Source organism: Notechis scutatus, chromosome 1 (genome assembly GCF_049901735.1).
Source record: "Notechis scutatus isolate UNSWTSFEM ecotype Mainland chromosome 1, rNotScu1.2, whole genome shotgun sequence".
Lineage (NCBI taxonomy): Eukaryota > Metazoa > Chordata > Lepidosauria > Squamata > Elapidae > Notechis > Notechis scutatus.
Window position 1 is genome coordinate 222,381,107 of NC_142009.1, and position 14,551 is coordinate 222,395,657.

General features: G+C 41.1%; 2 protein-coding genes across 3 annotated transcripts in view; one reads left to right on the forward strand and one right to left on the reverse strand.

Moving 5' to 3' along the window:
• MARCHF4 (membrane associated ring-CH-type finger 4) overlaps window positions 1-14,158 on the reverse strand; it is a 150,892-nt gene extending 136,734 nt beyond the window's left edge. For both annotated transcript variants that reach the window (XM_026665319.2, XM_087950340.1), the window contains exon 1: window positions 11,595-14,158. In XM_026665319.2, coding sequence (XP_026521104.1) covers window positions 11,595-12,107 — 513 coding nt within the window. In that variant the 5' untranslated portion in view covers window positions 12,108-14,158. The remainder of the gene's footprint in view (window positions 1-11,594) is intronic.
• Window positions 14,159-14,244: 86 nt separating this feature from the next.
• SMARCAL1 (SNF2 related chromatin remodeling annealing helicase 1) overlaps window positions 14,245-14,551 on the forward strand; it is a 53,548-nt gene continuing 53,241 nt past the window's right edge. The window contains exon 1 of the mRNA XM_087950338.1: window positions 14,245-14,292. The gene's annotated coding sequence lies outside the window, so the exon portion shown is untranslated. The remainder of the gene's footprint in view (window positions 14,293-14,551) is intronic.

Below are 14,551 nucleotides of genomic sequence, written 5' to 3' on the forward strand. Positions count from 1 at the left end.
GTTGATTCCTCTGGCTTTGCTGCCCTTCTTTTTTAAGCAACTCATTAGCCAATAGGAAAAGCAGCTGCGAATACCTGCAAGATTGAGGTTAGACTGGCTGCAGGGGTCTGCACATCTTTTTTTGTTTTTTGTTTTGGTTCCTCCATGTGCCACTCTTCCTATACAGGTGATCCTCAACATATGGCCACAATTGAGTCCAATTTTTCCTTACTAAGCAAGACAGATGTTAAGCAGTAGTGGGATTCAATTTTTTTTACAACCGGTTCTGTGGATTTGGCTTGGTGGGCATGGCAGGGGAAGGATACTGCAAAATCTCCATTCCTATCCCACTCCAGGGAAAAATTACTGTAAATTCCCCATTCCCTCCCCACTACTGGGGGAAGGCTACTGCAAAATCTCATTCCCTCCCCACCCCACTAACCTGCTTTCCAGCTCCATTCTCCTGTGCAGGGCAACAAAAGAAGACCCAGCCAATCAGCTGGGACTCGGGAGGCGGAGAATAGATGGGGGCGGGGCCAGTCAGAGGCGGTATTTGCTTCTCCGAACTACTCAAAATTTCCACTACCGGCTCTCCAGAACTGGTTAGACAGAACCTGCAGAACCTCTGGTGTTAAGTGAGTTTTGTCCGATTTTACAACTTTTCTTGCCAGACTTATTTAAGTGAATCATCACAATTGTGAAGTTGGTAACATGGTTGTTAAGAGAATCTGGCTCCCCCATTGACGTTGCTTGTCAGAAGGTTGCCAAAGGTGATCACATGATCCCAGGACACATGACCCATCATAAATACATGCCTGTTGCCAAGTATCTGAATTTTAATTATGTGATCACGGGGACAACAATCATAAGTGTGCAAAAATCGTAAGTGTTGAAAAATGATAATAAGTCAGTTTTTTTCAATGCCATTGTAACTTTGAACGGCCATTAAACAAATGATTGTAAGTTGAGGATTACCTGTTCCTCTTTCTGTCATAACCCATGTTGAATAAAGGTAAAAAGAAATTAGAGTCACAAAGAATGCTGAGTCACAAGCAACCTTTTTGTTCAGGATTTCTTTTCCTTTTTCTTCTTTCCTCCCCCCGCCCCTTTCCTGTCCTTTCCCAAACACTGAGTCCACTTTCTTCCATGTCCATTTGGGAGGCAGAGAATAACAAGAGTTCGATCAAATTGCTTCACAATCTTAGCGTTGTACAAGATCAACAATGTTTACAGAAATCACACAGCTGCACTAACTTTCAACTGAACGCTTGCAACTTCTGATGGGGGTGCTTACATTGATCAGCCATCAATGATTTCCACCATTCCACAGAAGATGTAAAACGGCAACATTCTTGTGTTGTGTTGGGCTACACAGGATGACATGTATATTTGGCAGGGAACCATTTGCACATGGCTAGAGCAGGGTTACTAAACAAGAACCGTGACAGCAGCAGTTCTATTGCTCTTATTGGTATTCAAAGGAGTATCAGCCATGGATGCGATGTCCAATGTTTTCAGCAGCAGAATGGGGAGAAAGTTTGATGATTCATCAAACAATTATCAATCAGCACCTCTCCTACCCATCCCATCTATATTCTGGAAGATCTCAACAGCCAACCTCACTGAATGGAGCAAAATCCAAATCTGCAAATCTGTAATATCTGAGAAAATGCTGAAAACTGTAAACTGTGCAATTCACCACGTGAGGCTAATGCATAGGGAGCCAAGCAGTTCTTCAAGTTCTGACAGTTCCTCTTAGCTAGCCAAAATAGAGAGGAAAAAGTATAATTCAATTCCCCCCTTTTTTTGAATGGACAGTGGCATGAGCCATCTAGGGATATGAGAGAAACCCTAGGTAAGCATACTGAAGAAGGAAACAAAGCAAGGGTATTTAGAATAGCAAGCAATTCTCAGAATGTCTGTTTTTTCTTGATCATGACCCTTCACCGCAAACTCAGCAGACTTCCTAACTCCATTTTTATCTTCCTCTTCCCTATTAAAAAATCTAGTGAGACAGGATAAGCTGGAAGAGATTGACTGCCCCAAGTTCATTGTCACATCCCTTAACCTTGCTTAACTACGGCTCATTGAATACCACACAATTGGTTGAGTTTGTACAGTTATGTTAAACCAAAAAACTATATCTGCCAAAATATAATATTTGGGCTCACAGCGCGTAGTAAGTCAAAGCTAAACAATGACATGATGGCTTAGCGTGATGGGTATAAACGTATATGAGAATCTGAATTGACTCTTTTTTTTTTTTGTACAAGGTCAGAATGTTAGCATTTGCTCTTCATGACTTATTTAGAGACAGGATTGAGGTCTTGGTATTAATATCAGAACCAATAGGCAGACTCTTGCCTTGACTCCTATTTATGGAGGTCATTGTCTTATGTAGTGAAGAGACAGAAAATATTCCATGAGGTTCAGATAGAAAAGAGATAATAAATCAAAACTAAATTTGTCAATTTAGATAGAGGGCAGGGCCCAGCAAAGTCCAGGAAATTGAAAATCTAAGCAACCAATCAGCTTACCTCTCTCTCAGGTAAGTTTTAAGAAATAGAAGGGGGAGACCAGCTCTACCATGCCTTTGCAGCCTTGGCTTCAGCAGGTAATAAATCAACTCAAGCCTGGAAGATTAGTTGTGAGCCTATAAGGTTAAGGAATTGGAATCTTTTCTACATTCTGTTCTCCTAAGGTCTCCAATCTTCGATTAGTTCCTGAGTCATAATCTCTATAATAAATAATTAGTACAGGTAGCCCTTGATTTACAATCTTTCATTTAGTGACCCTTCAAAGTTATAACAGTGCTCGAAAAAGTGACTTATCAATCAGACAACTATAGTAGCACCCCCCAGAGTCATGATGTGATCAAAAGTTGGGTGCTTGGCAACCAGCAAGTATTTACAAAGGTTTCAGCATCCCGGGGTCACATGGTCATCATTTATGACCTTGCCCAGACAACTTCAAACAGACAAAGACCATGGGGGAAGCAGGGTTCACTGAACAACTGTGGTGATTTATTGAACTACTGGCAAAACGGTCATAAAATCAGGCACAACTCATTTAACAAATACCTTGCTTAGCAAGAGAAATTCTGGTCCCAATTGGGGTTGTAAGTTGAGGGCTGCCTGTTATCTTCTTCTGAAATTCAGTAGTCTCATTCTGATGGGGAACGGTGCCTGCCTGTGCCCCAGCCACTTTGCTAGCTACAGAAGATCAAGAAGCAGACAGAGAAAAGAATCTACCTGTGTCTTTCTAAGAAGAAAATTTCTTTTCTGCAAAAATTGATGATGGCAAGGACCCCCCTACTTACCCGTCAAGGGAAAAAAGGGCAATAGTCAAAAGTATAATGGACAGGCTTAGTGACCCTCCACACCTTTCCCCATGCTCAAGAAAGAATCCAGAGATCCAACCAACTACATGCCTATGCATATGTATGCAAATGTCTGTGCCACTTCAGTATGCAGTGAGACGAAGCTACAAAGTTGTCTGTGCAAATTCCATTGTCTCGTCTCTTTGAGTAACAGCCACTTCAGTTTCAGGCAGAGATATTTCCAAAACATCAACTACAGTGGTAAAAAAATTTTTACCACCAGTTCTATGGGCGTGGCTTGGTGGGTGCGCTTTGTGTGCACACATGCGTTAAATGCGCGCTTTGTGCATGCGCAGGTTTGCTACTAACCTTCTCCTGCAATCCTGCACTCTCCCTGTGTCTTCAACAGCTGACGCACGGCAATCCGCTGTGCCACGCAAAGCAGCTGAGCTTCAAAACCAGTAAATAAAGGTCAGAATAGAGCTGGGGCGGGCAGGAGGGCCCAGCAGCTGATCGTCAGAGCGAACCAGTTCGCTCACAGATGATCCTCGGAGCTATCAGTTCAGGCGAACCAGGCCAAACCGGTAGAATACCACCATTGATCGACTACTAGATTCATTGTTTTTAATTAGTGATTTGCATGGAGACTATACATGGTACTTTGGTACTATGGTACTACTTGGTACTTTGCTACCAAGCTATAATAAATTTGTCTCCCTTTCTTCAGCCCATGGATAAATCCTGCAAAGCTCTGCCATATGGCTGTATCTTCAGGAACTTACCTGGGTTTACCCAACAAACTACACCAAACAAAAGAAGCCCCTTGTCTTCAATTATAGCCGTAAATTATAATTTAACACAAAATGCAGGATCTTTTCAGATTTTTTTTCAGCTATAAAGCCCAGTCTACCCCAATGATTACAAATTTGGATGCACCATTATTAAGTTTTTTTTTTTTAACACATTTCCATTTTGTGATAGAAACCATTTAGGATTTAGCATGACAAATCAATTCCTTACAGTGGGGAAGAAAACTGCTAAAATCTCAAATTTAATCTATTCTATGTCCAACTAAAAAGTCTATAACTTCTGATAGAAATCTGTTGACTGCTGCATTAACAATTAATAGGATTAGCCTATTCAAGTTCAGGCTAATTGTATCTGCTGCACCTTGAAGAGCTTTACTATCAAATGCTATGTTTGCTATGCCTAAGATTGAGTTTGCCTAACGGCCCACGTTAAAGCATCTTTCACTGAAGCAAGTTAGTCAAGAAGACTTTCGTCAATTTCTGAATCAATCTATTTAAGATGCAGTTCATTTCTCTTCTAAATACCAGCATTCTACTATCCCAATGGGTCTTTTTTTAAAGATATCTTTTGTCCTGCCTTTATTATTTTTATAAATAATTCAAGACCGTTATTTATAAATACAATAAAACAGGACAAAAAAGCAGCAAACATATCTAACATATCATAATCCTCCCTTCTCCTATTTTCCCTAGGACAACAACCGTGTGAATGAGTTGGGCTAAGAGAGAGAAAGTGGTCCAAAGTTACCCAGTGGGCTTTCATGTCTAAAGTGGGAACAGAACTCCAAGCCTCCCAGATTCTACCTTGGTGCCTTAACCACTAAAACAAATGGGCTTTTAACCGTTTTGTGTCGTGAATTCCTTATAGAGACTGGTGAAATCTATAGTCTACAGTAGGGGTGTCAAACCCAAGGCCCGTGGGCTGGATCTGGCCTGTGGGATGCTTAGATCTGGCCTGCAGGGCTGCCCTGGAAACAGCGAAGGACCAGTCCATGGTGCCTCTGCCAGTGAAAACTGAGCTCACAAGGGCCGTACACGGCCCTCCCAAAGCTCTGTTTTCTCTGGCATAGGCAGGAGGTCATCCCAGCCGAAAATGGAGCTCACAAGGGCCGTGCGCAACCCTCCCGAGCTCTGTTTTCACTGGCAGAGGGTTAAAAGAGGCCATTCCAGCTGAAAACAGAGATCGGGAACCCTTTTTTGATAGCAGAGTGCTCGGGCCACCATAGGTGCCCCAACATGAATGACATCAAGCTGACCATCCCCCCCCCGGCCACACCCATCCCAGCCCCCCAAGGTCAAATACAACCCTGATGCAACCCTTAATGAAATCCAGTTTGACATCCCTGGTCTCCAGTCTACAAATATATTGAAATCCATGGACAGAGACTGTAGTACAAAGACAGCTAATTACTCTCAAATATAATTATCAAAATATGAAAAAATAGCATATGTAATAGCATGATATTCTTCTTTATTAATCCATTGACTCAATAACAAGACAATACGTTTTTGGGAGGAGGGGTATTATAATTTTACATAGTGAAATCATTTTTGGAGACTAAAAGGTTTTGAATGAAAACCTAAATTTCAGCTAAAGGTTAGTGAAAATAAAGCTGATTCCCACCCCCATCAAAGTTCATGGATCCCCTGAAATTTATCTATGAACTTTCCAGGGATCTGTGGCTCCCTGGTCAAGAACTTCCGTATTATTCCCTTGTTTGGGTGTTAAACAATCTTTTTGGATTAGTGACACATTTATAAGTCTTCTTTAGTCCCTTGAATGATTTTTAACACATCTTGTAATCTTTTTACAAAGTGGAAGGGGGAGGTAACATTTTCAAATAAAACTCTGGGTTGCAGCCACCCAGTAGTTTAATTTTCTAAGTGTGAGGCTAATATAAACTCGGAAGCATTATTAGTAATAAAGATGATACTAGCAAATTTGCCACACCCCAGCTTCCCATTGATTTTTTTAATTAAAACAATGTAAGGAAAAGGAGTTTCGTATATTTGATATGATATATTTATTTATATTACAGAGTATACTACTATACTATATAAAAATATCAGGAAAACGTTTTCTTCATTTACATATTAGTCCAAACACCTGCATTTGGTTATTAGTCAATGTGTAAATTGTCTTGTAAAGCTATGGGATGTGATTTGATGAAACAAAAAGACTTACTTGGCCAGGGTTAAAAAAAAATTCCACTGTACAACTGAATCTGTATAGAGGTGGGAAGCCTATGGCCCTTCTGCTGCTGCTGAACAACAATTCTCAGCATTCCTACATTTATTATTTATTATTGCCTGAGATCGTGTGAATTGTAGTTCAGCCATGACAGGAAAATGGTGAATTCCCCATTTTGCTGTAAAATGTAACTACTAGATGACAAAAGGGTGATTTAGTAGTCAACTGTTTTATGTAACATTGGCATCTATCAACTATTGTGCCTACTGCTGCATATTTGCCTACTATACCTGCCTAAAGGTAGTTCCCCGCTTACAACTATTTGCTTAGCGATTGTTCAAAGTTACCACAGCACTGGAAAAAGTTATTTACAACCAGTTTTTGCACTTAACAGCATCCCCATGGCCCCGTGATCACAATTTGAGGGCTTGGCAACCAAGATGCTTGGCAACCAAGATGGGCTTGGCAACCAAGATGTATTCACGACAGTTGCAGCATCCTAAGTTTGTGTGTTTGCCATTTGTGATCTTTCCAGCCAACTACCAACAAGCAGTGTCAATGGGAGAAACTGGATTTGCTTAACAACCATACGATTCACTTAATGACTGTGGCAGAAAAGGTCATAAAATCTAATACAATTCATTTAACAACTATCTTTTTTAGCAACAGAAATTGTGGTCCCAATGTGGTTGTGAGCCAGGGACTACCCATGTATATATTTTAATTTGTTCTAATTAAAATATATGGGAAAACTTGCATAGTTAGTTCACTGCCATTTTTAAGATATGAAAATATATTAAATACACAAATATCCTGCTGAACCATCCACTTGTTAGTATTTTATAGAGCAAGCCTACAATGTGCATCTATCAGCTGAAACAGAATAAAGTCATTGCAACACAAGTTAATTCTTTCATGGTGATGCTGGGATACTAATGTACAAAGCGTACTGGCTAAAAACTTCTCAGACTGTGAATAATTGTACTCATTTTATGAAGTTACATTGCTGCATTGCTAATTTTTAAAACTTTTAAAATATCTTTATTTTTAAAATATGGTATAAAATATTCAACAGGCACTCTTTACTAACAAAAAACTGAAACTCAGTCAACCATGAGTGAAATACTACCTAAGAACAGAAGAAAATCCAGGCTCTTGCCATTCAAATTATCCTGATATCAATTGGAAAAGTAATTCTGCACCAAGTGAGAAATCAAATAAGTTCCTAACCAACCTAACTGACCTGTTGTCCAAAAGGTAGAGGGTGAAACTAGAGGGACAGCCATACTGGACTTAATTCTTACAAACGAAGAAGAAGAAGAAGAAGAAGAAGAAGAAGAAGAAGAAGAAGAAGAAGAAGAAGAAGAAGAAGAAGAAGAAGAAGAAGAAGAAGAAGAAGAAGAAGAAGAAGAAGAAGAAGAAGAAGAAGAAGAAGAAGAAGAAGAAGAAGAAGAAGAAGAAGAAGAAGAAGAAGAAGAAGAAGAAGAAGAAGAAGAAGAAGAAGAAGAAGAAGAAGAAGAAGAAGAAGAAGAAGAAGAAGAAGAAGAAACTGCAGGAACCTTGGATGACAGTGACCATGTCATACTAGAATTCAACATAACACAAACACAAGCAACAGAACATAATGACACCAGAGTCTTGGATTTTAAAAGAGCTGATTTCAATAAACTCATAGAGAACTTGGGAAAGATTCCATGGATGAAAATCCTAATGGGGAAAACAACTCAAGAATCTTGGGAAACTCTAAAAAGTATGAACATACAAGCCCAGACCAGCACAATACGACTGAGAAAGAAAAACAAGAAATCCAAGAAGAAACCAGCATGGCTGAACAAAGATCTCTCTGTCAAATTAAAAGAAAAAAAGGACAAGTAAAAAAAAATGGAAAGAAGGACATACAACTAAGGCAGAATATCAGCAGATAGCCATAATCTGCAAAGACGAAGTCAGGATAGCAAAGACTCAGAACGAACAAAGACTTGCAACAAAAGTCAAAGATAATAAAAAAAGTTTCTTCCAACATATAAATAACAAGAAAAAAAAATCAAGGAAACAGTCGGTCCACTAAAGAGAGAAGATGGCAAGGAAGTAACAGGCAACAGAGAGAAAGCAGAACTGCTTAACTCATTCTTTGCATCCGTCTTCACGCAAAAAGAAACTATAGCTCAACCCACCCAAAACATAACTGTAAAAGACAGACCAGAAATAAAAGTTAAAATAAGCAAAAAAATAGTAAGAGAACACCTGTCTGATCTTGATGAAAACAAATCACCGGGGCCTGATGGATTACATCCCAGAGTTTTAAAGGAGCTGGCAGACATCATCTCAGAACCACTGCACCATATCTTTCAAAAATCCTGGAGCACCAGGGAACTACCAGAGGACTGGAAGAGCTGATGTGATTCCCCTCTTCAAAAAAAAAAAGGGGGGGGGGGAAACAGACCCAGGAAACTACAGACCAATCAGCCTAACATCAATACCCGGGAAGATACTGGAAAAGATAATAAAAAAACAGATCTGCCAACATCTAGAAACAAGTAAAGTAATAACTAGCAGTCAGCACGGGTTTGTTAAGAACAGATCATGCCAAATCAATCTTATTTCATTCTTCAACATAGTGATTAAATTAGTAGACCAGCAAAATAATGTGGACATAATATATTTAGATTTCAGCAAGGCATTCGATAAAGTAGACCATAACCTACTTCTTAGTAAGCTAGAAAAAAGTGGAATAGATAGCACCACCACTAGATGGACTCACAACTAGCTGGCAAACTGTACTCAACGAGTAGTCCTTAATGGGTCTAAGTCTATATGGAGGGAAGTAAGCAGTGGGGTGCCACAAGGTTCCGTCTTAGGCCCAGTACTCTTCAATATCTTCATTAACGACTTAGATGAGGGAATAGAAGGGGAACTTACCAAATTTGCAGATGATACTAAGCTGGCAGGAATAGCTAACATCCAAGAAGATAGGCTCAAGATCCAGATGGATCTTGACAGACTAGAACACTGGGCCGTATCTAACAAAATGAAATTCAATGTAGAGAAAAGTAAAGTCCTACACTTAGGCAAGAAAACCAAAAGTACACATATAGACTGGGTGAAACCAGGCTCAATAGCAGTAACTGTGAGAGGGATCTTGGAGTCTTAGTGGACAACCAGCTAAATATGAGCCAGCAGTGTGCAGCAGCAGCCAAAAAAGCTAATGCAATCCTAAATTGTATTAACAGAGGGATACAATCAAGATCAAGGGAAGTGCTAATAACACTCTATAAAGCCTTAGTAAGACCACACCTAGAGTACTGCATCCAGTTTTGTTCACCACATTATAAAAAAGATGTTGAGACTCTAGAAAAAGTACAGAGAAGAGCAACCAGGATGATCAGGGGACTGGAGGCTAAAACATACAACGAACGGTTGCACGAACTGGGCTTGGCTAGTCTAGTAAAGAAAAGGACCAGGGGAGACATGATAGCGGTCTTCCAATATTTGAGGGGCTGCCACAGAGAGGAAGGGATCAAGCTATTTTCTAAAGCGCCTGTAGGCCAGACAAGGAATAATGGATGGAAACTGAACAAGGAGAGATTTAACCTGGAAATAAGGAGAAACTTTCTGATAGTGAGAACAATCAACCAATGGAACAGCTTGCCCTCGGAAGTTGTGGGAGCGCCATCACTTGAGACTTTCAAGAAGAAATTGGACTGCCATTTAATACAAATAAAAGAAAGTAAAGTATGACTCCAAGACACAACAGGCTCCATTGATTTCAAGAATTCATATGCAAGTATGTGCCACATTGCCAACAAGGTACATAGTCTAACAAAGAATTCTCCTACATAGAGCACTTTGAAATTCAATGCAAATCGCACAGATATATGAATCTTCCTAGACTGTAGATCTCTGATTGTAAGCTCTGATACCTGATATGAAAATTGGGAGCTTCTTTTGCACAATCTTAATTATTCATAATTTCTGAAAATGTGCCCCCTAAATATTTAATTTTAATATTTTAATTTTAATATTTTAATTTAATATTTAATTCATTAATTTTCTTCTCATGGAACATTTATTTGGCTATTTCCTTGTTTTTATTTTAGTTTGTAGACTTCAAATATGAGTTAAAGGGGAATTGATTATTGTTGAAATGCAGACTTTCCGTGCTTCCTTTTTTTAGCATTTAAATAGTTATTAGGTATTCTATTCTGATCAATTAACTGAACAAGAGATGTAAATTTACAGTTAAATATTATAAAAATTACATTTCATTGTGGACAGATTTTCAACTCATAAAATGGCATGCTGTTTGCAATTGTTTCAGTACAATTAGGAGTAGCAGAAAACCGTGCCTTTCTCCATCAAGATACACACCCATCAGTTCAGCAAAAGTTATGAAAATATCCAGACACAACATGAAAACAGCAAACGACACAAATAGGACTTAAATTGGAAAGCTTGGTTGTATCCAAGGGAGTTCAAAGTTGAAATAAAGTTGATATTTTTATATCATTGATCTAGAGAGATAACACAAGCATATTAACTTTTAAAAAGGAGTATTTAAAACTTCTTACAATAAAGGGTATCAGTTTGCAAAAAAAATCCACAAAAGAATAGGCCTTTTCTTTCACCCAGACCTGTCAGAGGGAAGTATACCCCTTAACTTGCTGTGAACTACTGTAGCATTAATTTCTTCATCCAGCACCCTCCAGTTGTATAGGAATATATATGTTATCATCCCCTGGCAGCATTTTGAAGGTTGTGGATAATGGATATCATTGACTAACATAACTTAAAAGAGAACACCAAGTGGAGGGAGAAGGAGAAGTGTAATGGAAAAGTAGAAGTGAAAGAGAACAAGTTCCATTACTAAATCACCTATCAAAATGGTCCTTGAACCCTTCTACTATAAGCTCCTTGATTTTAGCTTTGTGTATACAGGCAATCCCACAAATGCTTGGCCTTGGGGTTACAGCCTTCCTTCATTTGTACATGGGTGTCCTGAGCTTTTCTTGTTGCTATGCCATGGACCTGTTCTTTCTATTTAAAAAGTTGGAAACATTCTGCTCCCTAGTTCTTTCTCCCCAAACTTTAGAGTACAGACAAGCTTGGCAATCCCCACCAGTTGGTGTCTTAATGTCAAAACCTTAAGAGCACTTTGGGAAGGAATGAAGTTGGAGATGTCCCAAGTGAAGTGGGGATGGGGGAAGAGAAAGTAGAGAGAAGAGTTCAGCCAGAAAGGTGTTCACACCTACCAGACATACTTTACCTGGGACCCCACTGGTTTCATATGTACACTCACCTGCTCTGGGCCCTGAAAGCAGATCCTGCAGAGAGGCGTTCTCATTCCACTATCCAAACTGCTCCCCAGCGAATACCCATCCTCCGCCTTCCCTTTGCAGAAGTCGTCGGAGGAAGCGCTGCTCATCACAGTCGTGGGAAGCTCCCCCTCTCCCCCGGGGCTTTCCCACTCTTCTTCGGGAGGGCTCGTGATACCCCCTCCTCCTCCTCCGCCACCATCACCCCCGTCAGTTGGCGCTCTCCGAGGTGCCCATCGCCCTCCATATAGCGTATTCAGCGTGTTGTTATTAGACGCCTGTAAACTCAAGGCTTGGTCTGTTCTACTCATGGGAGGGAGAGGCAGCGGCGAGGGCGGAGGAGGGGCCGGGGGTCTCCGCAGAAGGAAGACCTTCAAGTCATTGAACAACATGCGGCAGCGGCACTTGAGGAGACCCTGATGGTGCAACATCTGTCTGGGAATCAACAGTCCAGAGCAACAGCACCAGAAAACGATCACGCGAGTTGATATTAACATGTGCCCTCTCTTTCAGACAGTCGCGGGCAAGAAAAATGCAGACCGGTAGAGGGCGCACAAGAACAAGAGGGCTGAATTGGTTCACTTCCGCTTCCTTTCCCTTGGCTCCCAACGTACCCTCAGCAAGACAGACTAGTTTACTAACAATACTGGAAAATTGGCAGGATTTTTTTTTTTTGTATATTTCATAGCATGCGGGCAAAGATAATGACTTTTTTCCTCCCAACTCTCTCCCTTTTAAAAAGCAAAGTATTGAATTTCAGTCCCCTTTCCACCCACCTTTTAAAAAAAGAAATAAATCCGAGAAATTTTTGTAACAGAAAGAATAAAATAAAATAGGAACAAGCGTTCTACCCTTTACGTGCTGGGTAAGCTCGTTCAAAGAAATATCGAGAAGGGGACTGATAATTCCAGAAGCAGAAAGTGGATGAGAGACAGAGAGAATTCAAGTCACTAGGAAGTGCGGAGAGAAGGGAGGAAACGGTTCGTTCAAAAGTATTTGACATATCAAATAATCTCCTTATTACTAGTTTTTAAACTTAGTAGGAACGTTTAAAAATGTGCTTTTGCTAGAACAACAGTAGAGACAATAATTATTAAAATGCAAAAATAGTTTCTGTTGCTATCGCCATCATTAAGAATAGAAATATCAAAACTGGATTGCATTGACCCAATGGGGAAAAAAGCACATTTTTCACGAAGTGAGGGAGAAACACATGCTTAATTTTAATTCCTTATAGGATGTTCCATTCACTACTTTATTAAAATATTCTGAATAGAAATAGAAAAAGTCCTAAAAGGAAGTGAGTATCAGAGAAGGTTAATTTTGATTCCAAGATTGACTGGATTTTGCTTTACCTCCCGCGTTCGAGGAACTGTCTGGACTACACGCAACCACTGGGAGGGAAAAAAAACCCAACAAAACAAAACCCGGAGATTGGGGGGAACCTAAAGCTGAGTTATTCCATAATTGCTTTCCGCCTTGGGTTTGAAACAAACACACATCCGTCGAGATCTAAGAGATCCTTTTGCATGAAATTGATTCAGCGAAACGTAGATCTTACATTGTCATGTTTCCTTTCCCCTTTTCACAAAACAGGAACGTCATCAAACGCAGTGACAGTCCTTACAGACCATTGTGGCTGACGCGGAAGAAAAGGTGCATTCAGCAGATGCAGGGATCTCCTTTTGATGAATAAGGCGCCGCAACAACTCTCTCCCGTTGCATCTGCCTCGTTCTCTCCTATCCTCCTCTTCCTCCTCCTCCTCTTCCTCTTTCTCCTCCTCCTCCTCCTCCTTCTCTGATGCTTGTTTTCGCTCAATGGCATTGACGCTCAACCATTGCAAGTCTTTAAAATAAAAGGAGGAAACACACAAACCAACAGCCGTAGATCGGATCCTCGCTTTGCTAGGGAGGATTGCCAAAAAGAAGGCGAAGGTTAGCTAGAAAAACGACGCGCCAGACTCAAAGCTCCGCGACAAAAGAAGGGGAGGGTTGTTTCGCTTGCAGCTTGTCTACCTCCCCTCCCCGTCTCGGCAGTTTGGCTTCTCTTGGTCGGCAGCCTCCCTCAACTCTCCATCCGGCTTTCCGTGATGATGTGGCTGTTGCTACCTCCTTGGGATGCAATGGGAAAGAAGGATAGTTTTGCGGTGCAAATGGGGATGTTGAAGAAGGGCGGGAGTGAGGGAGGCTGGGTGGGACGCGGCTCTTTCTCCGCCTCCGCCTCCTCGTCCTCCTCCACCTCTTGTCCAATCCTTAAATAAATAAAGCTAAGACAGGAAAGGAAAGGGGAGGAAGATAAATTCAAGTTGCAACCCAGGCTTGGTCTCCCGCCCCACGCCATCTCCACGGCCGGCTATCGCTGTCAATAAGCCGTTTGTGGTGTGCGCGGGGAAGAAACATCTTTTTCCGATAGAAAATGTGCCTGGGAAATTGGCGGCAGTGGCGGAAAGAATTGGGGAAGGGACGGGAAGAGAGGGAAGAGGGCGCCGCTGATTCGAGCGGCCACGGTTTCAGCACTCAACGCCTCTGGACAGCTCCCCTCCTAGCTCAGCACCTCCAGCTATTATGGGGAGCTGACGCAACCAGCCCAGGCGGAGCCAGAAGGAAGGGGCAGGGCCACACGGAGGCCAAACCTTCCCGAGTGACCCTCCGCTCGGCGAGTCGCTCGTGTCCAAGATAAACGTACGTTGTTTACACTTCACATTTCCGCCTGCTTATATAGCGTGACGGAACGGGTCCTTTTTTTTTTTTTTTTTTTGTTAGTGGCCAGTATTTGTTTAGATGGCAAATATATACGCAAGTGTCTGCGGAGATTTTGAGTGATCCAGGTCATGGTTGTCCCAAAGATGTTTCCTTCACCTAAGAGGCAACTGGACTTTCTGTTGCCTCTTGAGTCCAGTTGCCTCTTGGGGGGAGGGGGGGGAAAGCACCTTTGGGATAT